This window comes from Chanodichthys erythropterus, chromosome 1 (assembly GCF_024489055.1).
Source record: "Chanodichthys erythropterus isolate Z2021 chromosome 1, ASM2448905v1, whole genome shotgun sequence".
NCBI lineage: Eukaryota > Metazoa > Chordata > Actinopteri > Cypriniformes > Xenocyprididae > Chanodichthys > Chanodichthys erythropterus.
In genome coordinates, this window is record NC_090221.1 from 33355492 (window position 1) to 33373080 (window position 17589).

General features: G+C 36.0%; 2 protein-coding genes across 5 annotated transcripts; both read left to right on the forward strand.

Annotated features, from left to right (window-relative positions):
- Positions 1-1275: 1275 nt before the first annotated feature.
- On the forward strand, positions 1276-10347 carry bscl2l (BSCL2 lipid droplet biogenesis associated, seipin, like). Of its 4 annotated transcripts, none has more exons than XM_067383755.1 (8): positions 1276-2194; positions 4245-4329; positions 4889-5032; positions 5958-6059; positions 7265-7362; positions 7460-7589; positions 8448-8529; positions 9637-10347. In XM_067383755.1, the coding sequence occupies exons 1-8, from the start codon at positions 1935-1937 to the stop codon at positions 9873-9875; spliced, it is 1140 nt and encodes a 379-aa protein (XP_067239856.1). In that variant the 5' UTR covers positions 1276-1934; the 3' UTR covers positions 9876-10347. The 4 variants fall into 4 exon arrangements, with proteins under 4 accessions (XP_067239856.1, XP_067239942.1, XP_067239676.1 ...); XM_067383841.1 differs by having other exon boundaries at positions 1284-2194; positions 5925-6059; positions 8448-8580; positions 9637-9764; XM_067383575.1 differs by having other exon boundaries at positions 1288-2194; positions 5925-6059; positions 9637-10340.
- Positions 10348-10536: 189 nt separating this feature from the next.
- On the forward strand, positions 10537-16376 carry si:ch73-22a13.3 (inositol-trisphosphate 3-kinase A). The gene is made up of 8 exons (XM_067383473.1): positions 10537-10910; positions 11224-12082; positions 12552-12636; positions 12757-12970; positions 14094-14298; positions 14392-14493; positions 15485-15556; positions 15974-16376. Exons 1-8 carry the CDS (start codon positions 10888-10890, stop codon positions 16205-16207), a joined length of 1794 nt encoding a protein of 597 aa, XP_067239574.1. The 5' UTR covers positions 10537-10887; the 3' UTR covers positions 16208-16376.
- The last annotated feature ends 1213 nt before the right edge of the window (positions 16377-17589 follow it).

A 17589-nucleotide genomic window follows, 5' to 3' on the forward strand; every position in this document is an offset into this window, starting at 1 on the left:
TATTGTAATATTATCCTTATATTTTAATCATTATAAGCGCAAGTAATTACTTCCTAACATGTTTGTTAGCTGTATATTACTGTGAATAAACTTGAATTGCATTGAACTGAATTAACAGTCACAGTGCAGCTGTATATTATAGCTTTACATACTTGTGGTCTACGTATATGATTTGCAAATGAGTCATACCAGCATGAGGGAAGGAGGAGCGGATGAAAAAGTCTCATCTGCAGTCCAGTTCAGCTACCTCTCTCCATTTTTACAAAATCAATTCCAATTAAAGGTGTCATGCTTTAAATTTTCACTTTATCTCCCTTTGTCATTCCATCAGAACAAAAGCACTCTTCCATTTGGTGGAACAATCTGATTCACCTGCAAGATGCTGTTTTAAATATGTATGTAGGCCAGCAGCCTCTGTTTGGCAGGTCATTTGAAATCATCCACAGAATCCCTATCATCTCCTGCTCATGAAAAATCAATCCAAACGTGGCGCCTTTTCAAGTGGAGCTCATTTTAGAGAAAAAACAAACAAACATGTGTTTTAGAGATAAAATAAGGAATTAAAAGGAATGGCACATGAATAAAGCCATTCAGCTGATGTTACTAATGGTTATATCATCAACTACTAGATTTTTATATTTTCTGAAGGAAATGTAAGTGTTTGTACATGCAAAACTCACCACCACAATGCTAGAGTGTTGCTAAGGCATTGCTTTGTAATTGCTATGGTTGTTGCCAAGGTAGTTATTTACCATTCCCACGTCAAAAGAGCCCATTTTATGTCTCAAAATTGGCACTTTTCCAGTGCATGGTAGCCTACGGCTCGGTACGGCTCACTAATTTGTGTCTTGGGTTCCTTCTTCAATAGAAAGCTAATTTATTGCATTTGCTATAATTAAAACCAACATTATTTTAATAATACCAAAATAATCACTTATGTAATCGTTTTATTTCAGTGTAAATCATCATAATCTCTTAATTAAACCGGTTTACTTTCATATAGATTTTACTGAAAGGATGTTTGGCGCCATCTAGTGGAAGGAGCGACACATTACAAAAACACAAAATGGGGGACACAGTCCTTAAACTTACAGTACAAGTGGGGTTTTAAACAAGATCTCATGTTTATTCATGTTTTTACATTTGTGTGCAAAACTTCATATAGGAGTCCAATAGTCATAACTGTCATAATGACAGACAGCTAATTGTCTAATTTATGCTTTCAGTGAAACCTTTTGGTGCCTCAGGTTGTCCTGGTCGAGCTACTGTGCTTTTGAAGTTGCATGTGACTTTTGTGCATCCAATGGATTTGTGGTTGTATGGTAAACTTGAAGTGGTTATTGTGTATCCAGACTTGCAAAGCAGTTACATGACTAATGTGATTCTCACAAAATGACAACTGTTTTTGCTTAGCTGTTACCAGGGTTGAGGTCATCAAGATACACATATTTACAGATAGAAGGATTCGTCTTGGATATTTCATATGCCTTGTATTTCCTAACAGCTCTCCTTGTCCTTTGCCTCACATGCTGGTCATGAGTCCCAGCGTCGTCCCACTGGACTCCAGCTGTTCTTCGGACTGTCTGTTTTTTTCCAGGAACCAACGGTGTCACAGTCCATTACTGCCGAAACGTTCATCAAAAAGAGCTTGTTCATTGATTCAGAACATTTTAGATGAATCAAAGTCAGACGTCAGAGCTTCAAGGGTAGAGGAAAAGACTCACATGAACTCGAAAACGAGAACATGAGGTGGTGGTGAGAAATGGGCAGCGTTTTTCTGAGTAATGAGGGAGGTTCTGGTATTTTGTAGATAGTCAAACATTAAGCAGTGAAAACAGAGGAAGACGCCAAAGACAGCTGAAGAGGAAGTTGTTGTGAAAGACCTTTCTGAGACAGCAACGCAACAACTCTGGAAGAAATAAATCCCAGTAAACATGCACCCCAGTATGGAGGAGTTCAGCTCCGAAGATTCTGGTGTTCAAGATGTGGGACCTCAAATCAATGGGCTGGTGGTCCAGATCCTCAAGACGATGTCTGTGTTGCTGGTGCGGGTCAGACAGAAGTTTCTGGAAATAGCTATTCTGATCTGTGTGATTCTGCTGGTGTTCTGGGTGGCTTTATTCCTCTACGGCAGTTTCTATTATTCCTTCATGCCCACAGCCAATTTCATCACACCTGTCCACTTCTTCTACAGGTGAGAGGTTTACAGTTACCCAGCAGGATACACTGCCTTAAATCATTTTCTTAATCAGTTTTTCATCTTTTTTTTTTTTTTTTTTCAAGTAGTAAATGCAATGATAAACCAGATAAGTTTGGTTTGTTTGTTTTAAGCATAAACGTCATTTAATTATGTTAGATTAACACATTTTTCTTGCACCAGTTTACAAAATTTGTATTCATGTTTTAAGCAAAAAAAAAATTGTTAGATATATGCATTAAACTTGTTTCTCAGACAAAAGCATCTGCTAAATGGATAAATGTTAATCATTTATGCAATAATAAGGCCATAATAATCTCACATATCCAAGTTTCAGAAGAGAAGATCCTAAACTATGCTCAAATTTGCTAAAATGTCAAAGTCTGTAATCAAAACCCAGAGATCTAAATGTGAAATCAACATTTCCCATCAAAAGCCATTTTATCTGAGCTATGCTATCCATATTTTATAATTTAATAGCTTTATATTCTTACTATTTTATTGATATTTCTATATTTAACACTGTAAAGCCTGACATATTATCTAATTTTGGAACAGTTTATTGAACGTTTAGTCTCTCTCTCTCTCTCTCTCTCTCTCTCTCTCTCTCTATATATATATATATATATATATATATATATATATATATATATATATATATATATATATGCATATATATGCTTATATAGTATAATATAGGAGAATATGGAGCTCATACTAGAGGAGAAAAATTAACTTTTATTCAGAGGCCCAAACTGAGCAAAAGTATTCAAATGCTTATATTTATATGGACAAAAAGTAAGATGAGATTCTGATAGCTTGCACTGTAAATCAATGATTTTTATATTAGACTATACTTACATAAATGACATATAATATCAGTTGTCAGTCTCACAATATTATGTCTTAGTAAGATGATATTAAAATGCTTAGTTTTATGATCAAATTTCTGTAGTTTTAATTGTGGACAGCAAAACATAATAAACATAATTCAGTACAAAGATTATTGAGAGATGAAAAAAAATCTACAAAAGTATCATATTTTGACTTATAATTTAACATGATTTTTCTAATATATTTATAATATTTATAAACAATCAAGTAAACTTAGTGTGTACATCTTGAAATATTATTCACACCATAAAAGTTATTCTTACGTTTACTAAGATTTCACAGCAAAGTGGCATGTGAACCATGACCTAAAGCAGGACGCTTTATACTAAAAGGCCTTTTACATGCTAAAAAAAGTACACTGCCCAGCCAAAAATAAATGTCGCTGTTTGGATTTTAATAGGCAAATACTTAAGAATCTAGAAATGGATCATTATTACAGTGATTATTATGTTTCTAGCATGTAAAATGTTTGGCAATGGTTCAAAACTGATGCACCACATCCATTTTTGGTCAGGGTCTTGTCCTGACAATGCAAGAGATGAGTACTCCAGCACATCCCAAAGACTTTCAATGAATTTAAGGTCAGGACTCAGAGGTGCCAATTCATGAGTGAAAATGATTCTTTATGCTCCCTCATCCATTCTTTTTTGAGCCTGATGAATCTCGACATTGTCATCCTGGAATATGGCCATGATATATCACAATGCATGGTTATTTAAGAAATGAAAAGCTACAAACTCCATATTTTAGAGTTAAAAGAACTGTTGCCAAACATATGCATAATAATCACTGTAATAATGATCCATCCATAGACTCTTAAGTATTTGCCTATTAAAATCCCAACAGCGATGTTTTTTTTTTTTTTTGGCCAGGCAGTGTATAAACTATCAATCAGATGTCAGAAGCCATGCAGTAAAGTGTGTACAACAGGTTTTACAACAAAGTTTTGACATGTTGATAATTTAGAGGCCTTAGAAATTTGCACATCAAATAGTTTATTTGGTTATAAGGTTATAAGGTTACAATTATAAGGTTAAGTTGATGCTGAAATATTGGGACAAATGTCACAGAGCCTTCATTCATCAGAGGTTTGACTTTAGTAGTTTTTGATGTTTGTCATCTGCTTGTTCATGTGAAATGTGTTTCTGACCAGCAGGACTGACTGTCCATCTCCTCTTCACTCTATGTGTTCTTTCCCTGTGGCTAATGTCTCTTTACTGAAAAATGGAAAACATCAGGTGACCATCCTTGATCTGATCCTTGTTTTTAGTTTGAACTTTTTAACTTTTTTTTTTCTGGTTTACGTTTGTTGTTGAGTTTATGAAAATGAGTGGACAAAAGCAGACAATGTTCTTAATAAAATACTAGCATACCGCTTACTGTTCAATACATAGGCCTACTGTTCTTTAATTATAGTATGTCAAACTGTCTGCAATACAGTAAGTGTTTCAAACAGCAGCATGCTGCATTGTTGTCACATGACCTCACTATATTGCATGTTTATCCCAGTGGTGTTTAGTTATGTTATAGACTTTAATCAAATTTTGTGCAAAAAATGGCTTTTTGGTGTGTTTATCAAATAATTAAGCTCAAAACCATGGCAGACATCCCTTTTGGTTTATTAGTGCTCTACAGTGGCCTCAGGTTGTCTACTGCACATTTTGTGCAGTCATCTGGAGATTACAGATTATTTGCATACTGTGCACAGTGGAAATATTTCCAAAATAGTTTGAGTAGTATATTATTTCATACATACCCTTGCTGATTTTTTTCTTTTCTCTTTCCTGCCTACTACAGGTAATGACGTACGGCCAGCCCTATCGGATCACGCTAGAGCTGGAAATGCCAGAGTCTCTAGCCAATCAGGAGCTGGGAATGTTCCTAGTGAAAATCGCTCCTTATTCTAAAGCTGGTCAGATTGTTGACGAATCAGCACGTTCTGTAAGTGTACGAACTAGGAATTTGACAATCAAATTTATTTAATGTTTGACTTCACCCAAAAATGACATTTCTGTAAACATTTACTTACATGTACATTATGTACTCATATGGTTTCAGAAGACATTGAATATAAAACTTATGTCATATCAACCACATTTAGTGCTTTTCCATGCAAGCAAGTCATGCATGAGGGTGGGGCTGAGAAAAAAAAATCACAAATTATTATTATTATTATTATTATTTTTATTTTTTTACAATTTTAAAATGTATTTATTTTTTATTTTAAAATTGTATTGAACATTTTGGCAGGGCATGTAAATGGCTACTGGCTTAGCTTTGGATCCTGAGAGGGCAATATGTGTTGTATCATATGTGTTAACATCATACCTCTTACTAGTGGACACGGGAAAGTGAAAAAATGGCCTCAACGACTATGTAAACAATAACATGGAGATGGAACTGGAAACTTTGCTGACTTCGTGGTCCTTTTTATCAGCCATTGTGCAGTTAAACTCTGCATTTTATAACACTACATCTGCCTACATGTGCAAGAGGCAACTGTTTACACTTGTACACATCACGCATGCCCAGCAGTGTGCATAAACGGTCATGTGACATGCGTTTTCGCTCAAGTAGTGTAGACGGAGATCATTTCTGAAACGCAGTGGAAACACCAGTATAGACGATGAACGTTTTCATTTTAAAAGGCTGTTTTAACGCACTAGTGTAAACGGGGCCTAGGTCAGCATATGCATGCAGAGAACAGAAAACACAATGAAACTAAGCAGAACAAAACAGAACCCTGACAAAGAGCTTCATGAGTTTTCTGACCACATTTGGAACATTTTGTTTCACAAGGCTGCAGCAATTCCCATCTCTCTCTGTCTCTCAGGCAATGCTCCATTATCGCTCCTCTCTTCTTCAGGCTCTGGGCACAGTGGTCTTCTCTCCCATGCTGTTAACAGGAGCATCGGAGCAGAAGCAGTCAGTCTCAGTGGAGCTGTACTCTGAGTTCAAAGATGATTCTGTGAGTGATGATTCTGAACACCCTAGCAATTCACTAAAACCACTAGCAACCATATAAATACTAACATAAAATCGCTCATAACCCCTTAGTAACTTCATAGCAACTTGCTAAAGCCACTTCAAACACCTAAGTAACCGCATAACAACTTTAAAAAACACACTAGCAACTGCATAGCAACACACTGGCAACCACCCACGACACAATGTGGCGAATATTTTAGTATACACAAGAACTTCACATTTTCTCCACAAAGTGAAAAAACATTAGGGTTCGTTTACAAAACACAGTTTTGGCCGTTCATTTACACGTTTTGGGGGCCTGAAAACTATGAATACCGTATTCAAAGTGCAAATTTTTGAAAACAATAATGTTATTTTATAATCTATGAAAACGTGCGTATTATGTGTTCGGCTATGTCTGAAATTGCCCCCATACCCTTAAATTGGGCACTATTTGGGGGGACAGCCAATTGTAGTGGTGTCCGAAACCATAGTGGACAATGAAGTGCACTTATTCAATCCCAGAATGCACCACAATAATGAGGGTACAACTGATGCACGCTCAATAACTAGAGAATACACATAATGCACGGTGAGTCACTCGCTGAATGAAATCCTTGATTCGCCCACAGCTGAATCGCCCATCCATCCATTTTCCAAACCAATATGGCTACAGCGTAATATCACACAGGTATAAATTCATTTTTTAAAGTGATTATTAAATTAATTTAGGTTTATACATAGTTTCCAAGACAGAGTTCAAGATAAATACTTTCATCTTAATACTGGAGCTGACAGTTTGTTGAGTTTCAAATGATTAATAAACAACAAACTATGTAAAAACGACAGCCCTTAGTGTCTGAATTCACTCACTTGTTTTCATTCACTCCTTCAAATGGACTATATTAGTGGAGTAAGGTAGGGAATAGTGAATGAGGGTATAGGGGGGCGATAGTAGTGTTTCTTTACAGAGTGACATCGCCAACTACTGGCCTAGCAGCATAATAGGGTTAGGGTTAGTGAACGGGATTGTTTTGACAGCGTTGTTGTCTATATGAGAAAAAAACAAAGGAAAAACTTTTTAAAAACTTTCCGTTTTTAGTACATCATTGTCGTGTAAACGTACCCTTAGAGTGGAAATAAATATACTATATACGAGCTGTGGCACAAACCATTTTTTTAAAGTTCTCTCTTTTCTCCATTCAGTACAAACCCACTGTTGGAGCTGTCATTGAGATCCATTCCCAGCGTATTCAGATCTACAGAGCACATCTCTTCATCTTTGCTCACTTTACAGGCATCAGGTTTGTGTTTGTGTATTCCTGTATGTTTACTTTGTTGCTTCAATAAAATCATTCAAAAAGTATGCATCATCCAGGCTTATCTCTCTGATCTGCACAGGTACCTGCTGTATCACTTCCCCCTGATATCAGCATTGATTGGAGTGATGAGTAACTTCACTTTCCTCAGTTTGATTATTGCTCTCAGCTTCCTGCAGTTTAGTCTGGGTAGTCGCAGGTTACCTGTTAAGGTGCGCTGCTCTAAAATTGAGCTGATTTACTTATATATATATATATATATATATTAGGGCTGTCAAACGATTAATCACGATTAATCGCATACAAAATAAAAGTTTGAGTTTGCCTAATATATGTGGGTGTACTGTGTGTAATTATTTTGTATATATAAATACAAACACATCCATGTATATATTTGAGAAATATTTACAAGTATATGTATTTATTTATATTTTTATATAATTTATATTATATATAAATACATTTTTTGTACATAAATAACATATTTCTCCTAAATATATACATTAATTTGTGTGTATTTATATATACATAGTATTTACACACATTACTCACACATATATTATGCAAAATCAAACTTTTATTTTGTATGTGATTAATCACGATTAATCGTTTGACAGCCCTAATATATATATATATATATATATATATATATATATATATATGTATGTATATGTGTATATGTATGTATATGTGTATATGTGTATATATATATATATATATGTATATGTATATATATATATATATGTATATGTATATATATATATATATATATATATATATATATATATATATATATATATATATATATATATATATATATATATATATATATGTGTGTGTGTGTGTGTGTGTGTGTGTGTGTGTGTGTGTGTTATTGTTTCATGTGCTACATATACTTTAGTGATAAAATTATAAGGATATATGTGTGTGTGTGTGTGTGTGTGTGTGTGTGTGTGTGTGTGTGTGTGTGTGTGTGTGTGTGTGTGTGTGTGTGTGTGTGTGTGTGTGTGTGTGTGTGTGTGTGTTATATAAACATTTTTCACAGTGTTTTTTTTTTTTTTTTGCTTTAGACTGATATGCAACAAGAAGAAATGAATGAACCGGATGACCTGAATGATCAGTTTGAATCCCAGAATGAAGGAAATGCACCAGGTGAAGCTCATGTACTGTTTTAAACCAGCTGCAACTGCTATAATAAAAAGGGTAAAATCCTAAAATTAATTTTGGAGAATTTCTTTGGGAATTAATTTTATACTGGAAATAATATATTAAAGTCATTTACATGGATAGTTCACCTAGATTAACCCTTAAATGCATGAATGTTTCGCCAATCATTATTACGTATTTGGGTCTTTAGCGACCCGGATCTATATCTATCACGGATGGATCTCCTGTCGCAATAATATAAAACTCTCCTGATATTAGAGTACCAATTATGGAAGAATAAAATAAAGCATATTTTGTTACCTCTTGGAGCTTGGAAGGGTTCAGTCTGAGCGGATGTTTTATACCATCAGCAGTGTCCTCAGCATCTGGCTCTTTTTTGCAATCTCAAATATATTCTAAAAAAACTATCATTTTCAACATCTTCAAAATCAATATTTTGATCGCTGACAGCTTCTTCACCAGATCAGTACTTGCTCCACTGTAAATCGCTGAGCCATTTCAAGTTTTGCTGATGATACATCCTATTCTTTTGTTTTCTGCCTGCAGTAACTATGAGTGAAACGTCACTTCATTAATGTGTATCATACATTGCCACCTTGTGGAATTAATGTAAATTGCACTTATTCAGTCATCAATGATTCAATATTGTTGTGCAAACAAAATATACTCACACTGTTACACACCTCTGGTCATTAGCGACTTTTTTGTAAAAATACAATTTAAAAAATAAATAAATTGGAAAACAGGTATTCTTTTATAAATGTTTTATTTTTTGTTGTTATATTGTTTATAATGAATTGATTTAGGAATACTAAGAAGGTTGATGTCTAACTTTAAAAAATGAATGAGGAGGGAAGTGATTGACATCCCAGGTCACTAAAGAGGTATGATTTGAAGGGTTAAAAAACTCTTTAGTGAAATGAAAATTAATGGGATCTATGCAAATTAAAATCATGAAAGCATGCAAATATGAAAGGCTAGTTTAGTAGATACATGTGGTTCATGCCATTTCGAACCTTTCTTGATTGTGCATTCATCTAATTCTCTGAGCAGCCACTGTAACACACTTGTTGGATTCCCCCATTATTATAGAAAATGTTGACACCATGGATTGCAATTCTGTGGAGATGGAAGAATCCATTCCAGACATGGGGGTGGAGGAGAGTGACGACTCCAGAGAACTCGCTGAGGATGAACCCATCTGTGAGGCTGGGGATGGAGAAATGATTTTGAGACACAGGCATTTATCACAGGACATGTTACAGTCTTCCCAAGCATTAACAGACCCCAAAGATAAAAATTACTATCGTGTTGGTTGTTCAAGCTTCTAGAGAGGGAATGGAGCTGTCTTCTAAATGAGGGTAAAGGTTATGAAAAGCAAAGGCCACTTACTTGACTTCATTACAATCTCATGTTGATAAATTATGAACTTTATGCTAGCCCAAAATAGGCCTTTCGTTATTTTAAAAGTAATCAGAGACAAGCACAATTACATTACCACCATTTATTATTTCTCAAGTATTGACATAACTTATATATCCAAACTAACCCTTCCAGAAATATCCTTTGTTGTGGAATATAATATAATACAACTACTACAACACTGAAAACAGTGATACTGTGTCAATAAATAGCCCAAGGGGAAAAATGGCATTTGGTTGCGGTGTACGTCTGGAAAATGACATTATTGATTTGCATTAATTTACATGCATTCCTCTTGGAAACACAAAGACAACCAGAGAAATATCTATAGATTTTGTTTGCAGAAAGAGCTGAAGATATGAGTTTACTGAAGGTTATTTTGTGGACATAACAGAAAAAATAAAATTGTAAAGTATTTATACATCATGGTATACTGTCTTTAATTTACACAGATTTTACATATAAAAACAATATGTTGTATTATAAAAGAGAATTTAATGAGAATTAAAAAAACAACTCAAAATTAAATGACAATTTGGAGCAAGATGTACAGTATCTCCACTACAAAACAAGTAATAGAATCTGAAGTTTATGGTAGATGGTAGACAGAGCATGGTGCCAGCTACACCAAAGTCATGGGTTCAATTCCCAGGAAATGTGCATGCTGATAAAACAAGAAAGCATCTGCCAAATGGAAACACATACATGACGTGGTTGCAAGAGTCAGTCAACGGCTCAACGCTAGAAAAGTGTGGGACAACCTCGGCCCAACCTCCAAAAGAGCTCGTTGTCAAAAATGTTGTGGAAAACTGTGATGTCACATCATGCAAATTACTGCTGGAAAACGTTGACAGCAAGACACTGAACTGGCATTGAGTCTTTGGAGCTGAACTGCTGGAGGGTTCAACTTAACACACAGGAATGATGAAAGATTGGCAACTCGGGTACGTGGGAGTTGGTGCATTTTTCCCCCCTACAAGTAATTGTTTTGACCTTTGTGCCACTTAGCATATGTGGGCTATTTCCTGGGCAGATAAAGCTTGTTTTTATCCATTTCTATAGGAAACCACCAGTGATGGCAGAACAAGTTTTTTTATATTATATGTCCAGGAAATCCTCACATGATGTGCCTCTTTAAATAACAGTAGTTTACTGATAAGATGAATATTATAATTTGTTATCTGTCTATTCATCTGTTTTCTGTCTTTAGGTATTCCATTATGACTTATCAAATAACGATTTTGTTGATCCCCACAGATTCTCTTCTTCTAGAGCTCAAAATAACAAAACGCAAGTTTCATCCATTTCTGATGAGAATTTCCATCCTAGCGGCTTCATGAAAGACTTGGATTCTCCTCCAGAAAGAATGAGCACAATGTCAGAAAAGAAGAGCAATGGAAGGGACGGTGAGAGCATAAGAGATGCCGCAGAAGACAAGATGTTTGATTTCTCACCATCCTTGAACAATCAAAGTCATCATAACAAGAACACAGTCTTCAGAGCCAGACCTAAACTGGCTGATGCTCACGCCGTCCTTTCTTCCAAGCTAGAAGAACCAACTGAAACTCAAATAAATGCATATGAGGAAATGGAGGACATGAAACCAGAACCTCTGGAACGCGTTCGTGTGGATCCCCTACCGATACCTACCGGAGCAATGACCGAGGACACGGACGTGGAAGAGCAGAGGGTAAAAGGGAGTGAAAATCTTGTTGAAGAGGGTTCAAAAGTGCCGTTGAATGCAGCAACTAGGAAAAGCCTGTGGAGAGGCAAGGTTGTGCCAAAGGAAGGGATGCGGGAAAGGCTGGGGGGTCTGGAGAGTATCGATGAGAGTATCGAGGGAGATTTCAACAAACGAATGCACAGGAAGAAGAGTTGGGGTACAAAACAGAGAAACGTACAAACGTTTGCGTCATCACAGGATGGAGAGCATTATATGCAGGGAAGTATGGAGAGAGATGGTGAGGGAGAATTAGTTCCACACCCTTTTCTCTCTCGGGTTCTCCTTCACTCCTCTGCTTCATCCTCCTCTTCCTTCAACAACTCCTCAGCAGAAAGTGATGAAGTCTTCAGCGAGAGTGAGGATACAGCCGCCCGGAGGCAGACCATGAAAAAGGTGAGTGGAATTCTGGGAAATCTTAGAAAGCACAAAGCAGTTTATCTTGATTCTGCAGAATATTCCAGGACCAGTTTAACTGGTGTCGGGTTCAGTCTGACCCGTGGACTAAATGAAAAGGTCTCTATTTTTTCGGTGCACTGAAATGTGTTAGACGATTTGCATGAGTACCATAACATAGTGTATTTGAATAAGTTATTTGCATAGTACTGTAGACAGAGATATGGATAAAGTAGCATGCTACTGTCACATTTGCAATATTCCCAAAACAAATTCTTCAGATGTCATGCAATATACCCCGTAATGCAACAAGTAGTGAGCAACATCTTTGGGTTTGAACAGTTTCATCATTGTTTAACCGTAAATCCTTCAAGGTTAAAAAAGCATGCCATTTTATGAACACCGAAAATCAAACACAGAAAATTGTTTTTAAGGTCCTGCCACTAAATGACCCCCTTCTCTTTCCCAGTGTCGATCTTGGAGAACATTTTTGACCATGATGCAGTGGTCCAAACGTACACAAAGCTCATGGATCCAGCTAGCTGGTCACCAAGGTACGAAGCTTAGGCTTTTGCAAAGAATGCATCATGTTACATAAGTAAAATGGGTTTGAACAATACTTTTGAACTAAGCAGTATTTTGTAGATAAAATGTGTTTCGTGTGGTTTCCCTAGGTAATGTAAGGCTGAGTGAGGGTGGGGAGGTGCTGAAGAGGTTTTGCAAGGTGGAGGACGTCTGTCTGCAAGCCCTCATGTCTGATGCGCTCTGTCAGTTCGTGCCTCATTATTTCGGGCACATCAGTCAGGACGGAGAGAGATACATCCGTCTAGAGGACCTGCTTAGCGGGCTCAAACATCCTGTCATCATGGACTGCAAAATGGGTGTCCGGTAGGAAGGGAACTAAAAGCTTTACTCAAACACTGATTAATTTGTCTTCACTATAACTGTTACCTTAAGCCACAGTTGATGTAATTTGTGGGTATGTTTTATAAAATATTGATACATTTGCCTGCAAGACTGAATATCAATGTTGGATAAAAGTTGGGATTAGTGATGCACTGAAATTTCAACAACTGAAAACAGGCCAGAACAGCAAAAAAAAGTTTTTATGGAAGCTTGTTTCCAACACTAAATAAAAAATTAAAAAAAAGGTAATTGCGACTTTTTTCTCATAATTGCAAGTTTATATCAAACAATTCTGACTTTTTTCTCACAATTGCGAGTCTATATCAAACAATTCTGACTTTATTTCTCACAATTGTGAGATATAAACTCAAAATTGCGAGTTATAAAGTCAGAATTGTGAGTTGTAATTTATAGAATTGCGAGTTATAGTTTATATCTCGAAATTGACGTTTTTTCTCAGAATTGTGAGTTTATATCTTGCAATTCTGACTTTAACACTTGCAAGTCTGAGTTTATATCTCACAATTTCAAGAAAAAAAGTCAGAATTGTGAGATAAAAAGTCCCAATTACCTTTTTTATTTTTTATTACATGGCAGAAACAAGCTTCCATAAGTTTTAAAGGGGGCTGAAACCATTAAGCAAAACTGTGACATTTAATTAGCACTTCTCCGATGATACATTTTGACCATGTTGTACACTCAACATGGATAAGCTAAAACAGGTAAACATGTCCGAAGTGTGGCCAAAAACGATGCTAAAATAGCAATATGTAAAAATGTTTGGGCTGAAATATGGAGAGGCGTCTCGTTAAAGAGCTGCACTATGACTGGTTTCATGTATTACCTGAGAACACGACACCCTGAACAGAATACCAACTTTAGTGACCCAATTAACCAACTTCATTTTCTGTTTTGGTTTTCGGCTATTTTCGGCTATTTGAAAACTTTGTTTTGGTAAAAATACATTTTGGTGCATCACTAGTTTTGATAACCTACTGTGTCCAAAATACAATTTTAGTTTGCTACTCTACTTGATTGACCTTATCAATCGCACTATATCTGAACCATAATACAGTGCCATCTGAATCTATGCCATTACTTTCAGGACATACCAAGAGGAGGAGATCATTAAGGCCAGGACCAACGCCAATGTACGCTCTGATATGTATCAAAAGATGGTTAAAGTGGATCCGGCAGCTCCCACTGCAGAAGAACATGTAAAGAGAGGAGTAACGAAGCTGCGTTACCTGCAGTGGAGGGATGACAGCAGTTCCACCTCATCACTGGGCTTCCGTATAGAAGGCATAGTGGTATGAAACACGAGGCTAAAAGAGTTACAAGAGAGACACTGTATGGTCATTTGAATAGATATTTTTTACGGTTTTTCACTCTTTTTTTTCCAGATGGGGAATGGTAAAGTATTGCGGGACTTTTACAAGACACACACAGAAGCACAAGTGACAGAAACCCTGCTATCTTTCACCAGGAGGCAGGTTCACATTCTAGTGAGTGCACACCATACTTAAAGGGATAGTTCACCCAAAAATGAAAATTATCCCATGATTTACTCACCCTCAAGCCATTCTAGGTGCATATGACTTTCTTCTTTCAATGAACACAATCAGAGTTATATTTAAAAATATCCTGGCTCTTCCAAGCTTTATAATGCTAGTGAATGTGGATTTTTAGGCCCAAAAAATGGATCTATCCATCATAAAATAATCCATACGGCTCCAGGGGGTTAATAAAGGCCTTCTGAAGCAAAGCGATGGGTTTTTGTAAGAAAACTCGACTTATGTACAGCAGATGCCAGTTATTATAGTTTATAAAGTTTTAAATATAAAATTTTTCTTATAAAAACTCATCGCTTTGCTGCAGAAGACCTTTATTAACCCCCTGGAGCTGTGTGGATTACTTTTATGACGGATGGATGTACTTTTTTGGGCTTCAAAATTTTGAGCGCCATTCACTACCATTATAAAGCTTGGAAGAGCCAGGATATTTTTAAATATATGATTGTGTTCGTCTGAAAGAAGAAAGTCATATACAGCTAGGATGAGTAAATCATTGGATAAGTTTCATTTTTGGATGAACTATCCATTTAAAAACACAAATATAAACACTTGCTTCATTTGTGAAACATCTTTCCTTTCTGTCTGACATCAACAAGCCCTCTTATTTTACCAATAAATAAAAAACACCTTGCCATTCAGTTGGTTCCTAATAATTAAAAACTAATCCCACCCTACATTTTATGTTCGCATATCATGTTTCATTCTGAAATACTTGACATTTCAAGAGTAAAGTGGGTTGTGAATGGGGATTCATGTTGACCTTAAGCACAGATTTTGTATGTTTTTGTGCCATATGACATTTTCTATTGTTCTAAACCAAATATGTCTGCTTTATTGGAATCAATATTTATTTAAAAAAAAAAAATGCAGTTCATCACAAATACATCAAAATATTCTTCATTTGTCACTTTGTGTATCCCAGGAGGCCTACGAATCCAGATTACAGGCACTGAGCGAAGCACTAAAGGAATCAACCTTTTTCTACAAACACGAGGTTAGTGCAAAACGTCAAACTTGTTATGGTTTTCTTATACACTACATTATAGTATTGAGCTGTTCACTTTGAAGCTTTAAAAACCAGAAAGTAATTGGCATTTTGAACCATTGAGTTTCTTAATGGTTTTTTGAATGGCAATATTTGATTCATGAGTAAAATAAGATCTGGAGAGACTTTCACGTTTTGTTCTACAACATAAATTACACACAATTATTCCTCAAACATGAAATGTACAGATTTTAAAGAAAATTTTTTTTTTATTATTATGTTGTTAAAAAAAAGCCAAATATTTGAAAAAGGATGTGGGTTTTAAGTGTTTGATGTGTCAAAAGCTTGTTTGGCCTTTTCATCTCAACACGATTTATGGAAATTTTGTCTCCTCTGCCTCTGAATAAACATCTCAATTTCTCACAGATCATAGGCAGCTCATTACTTTTCGTCCACGACTGCAGCAGCAAAGCAAACATATGGATGATAGATTTTGGAAAGACCATCCCAACCCCAGAGGATGTCCAGCTGAGGCACGATGTTCCATGGGTGGAGGGAAACAGGGAGGACGGGTACCTTATCGGACTGACCTCCCTCACCTCTCTTCTGAGGGAAGCCATCAAGAAAGCAAGGGAGCAAAGTCAAGAGCAACCACTCTGATAGTGACCTCACATAAACTCCAGTAAATGACATCAAAAAGACAAATGATTTCACCTCAGATCCAACAATAGTCAACCACACTGTCTATTGGACATTACAGGTCAATAAAGCTTTATACAGTTAATAGTATTAATAAAGCACTTGTGTTGCCATGGTCATTGCAAAAGAAGAGTTCAGGTGCAAAAGCCTCTAAGTGCCATCTGAAATGTTCTTCTAAAATGAGCATTTTTATCAAGCTCGTATGTTTAGGTTCAGTAATTTCACTTTAATGTCAATTAATAGGTCATTTTCATTGCCATTAAAGTGAATTAACTGAACTGAGCTTGATAAAAATGCTCATTTTAGAAGAAAATCTCAGATGGCAATTAGAGGCTTTTGCATCTGAACTCTTCAAATGTTCTTGTGTAAAGCACTTAATGTTATTGCCGTTTTGTGTATTAAATGTTTTATATACTACAAGTTGTTCTACTTGTGTATTCCTTCGGATTGATTCACAGCTAATGGCCATTTTATTGAACATCACTTTATTGCTCATGAGTAGACTATGTAAATCACATTACCACATAGGGACATGCATAATACCTTAAATTGTGCAACTTGTTGAGCAATTGGACGATTTTCACAAAGCATATTTACTTTGAATGAGGGACTCTTTTGACGTGGGTAAGCAACCACCATGCTAATGCAACAAAAACACTCACAACACCTTAGCAATAGCCCATAACACAAACAACTTTTTCTTTATAAAGCCTGAATACCTAGTTCTAAAATTAAACCCTTTTTAAAATCTTAATGTTTAAAACTGATGGTTAATTAACTCTGCTAAATAAATTATGCTTTTTGCATATTTTAAAATATCTAATATATAGAATGGCTAACTTTTATGCTTATGGATCCCTGCAAGACGATATATTTTTGCTCTTGACTAAGCACGCAGCCACGCACATGTTTTCAAAGCAAGATGAAGCACATTTCCACACAGGGTCCACGTGAGAGCAGTGCACGCGGTCGCGCGCAATTATTATACGAAGGTTGATTCACGATGACTCAGTGTCGGAAGTGGTACCCCAACCTGTCTGTGATGATAACACGGGTTTGCTCCACTTCCTCAGGTACCAAAATTATCATAATGTGTCTTTTTGAACGGATATGGTTTGGTTTCTTGTTAAACTAGGACCGAATCGAAGTTTCACACTGCACTATATTGATTAAGGCACTGATTGACAGGTTTGATCGTGGTCAGCTGCTCATCTTTACATTTTCATTATATCATCGTGTTGTTTTTATATTCTTAACTAAACTTTAACATGTCAAAGTTCAAAAAAGTGCAAAAGGTGAAGCATATGATAGTGTCTCTCCTGGAGGCCGTTACTGTTCAATGC

Excerpts from the sequence above, each read along its gene's own strand:
- bscl2l (XM_067383575.1), top strand. The coding sequence starts at position 1,935 with ATGCACCCCAGTATGGAGGAGTTCAGCTCCGAAGATTCTGGTGTTCAA. Across the intron at positions 4,330-4,888 it reads TGAAAAATGGAAAACATCAG|GTAATGACGTACGGCCAGCC; the intron begins GTGACCATCCTT and ends TGCCTACTACAG. Across the intron at positions 7,590-8,447 it reads GTCGCAGGTTACCTGTTAAG|ACTGATATGCAACAAGAAGA; the intron begins GTGCGCTGCTCT and ends TTTTTGCTTTAG.
- si:ch73-22a13.3 (XM_067383473.1), top strand. The coding sequence starts at position 10,888 with ATGATGAAAGATTGGCAACTCGG. Across the intron at positions 12,637-12,756 it reads CCAGCTAGCTGGTCACCAAG|GTAATGTAAGGCTGAGTGAG; the intron begins GTACGAAGCTTA and ends TGGTTTCCCTAG. Across the intron at positions 14,494-15,484 it reads GGAGGCAGGTTCACATTCTA|GAGGCCTACGAATCCAGATT; the intron begins GTGAGTGCACAC and ends TGTGTATCCCAG.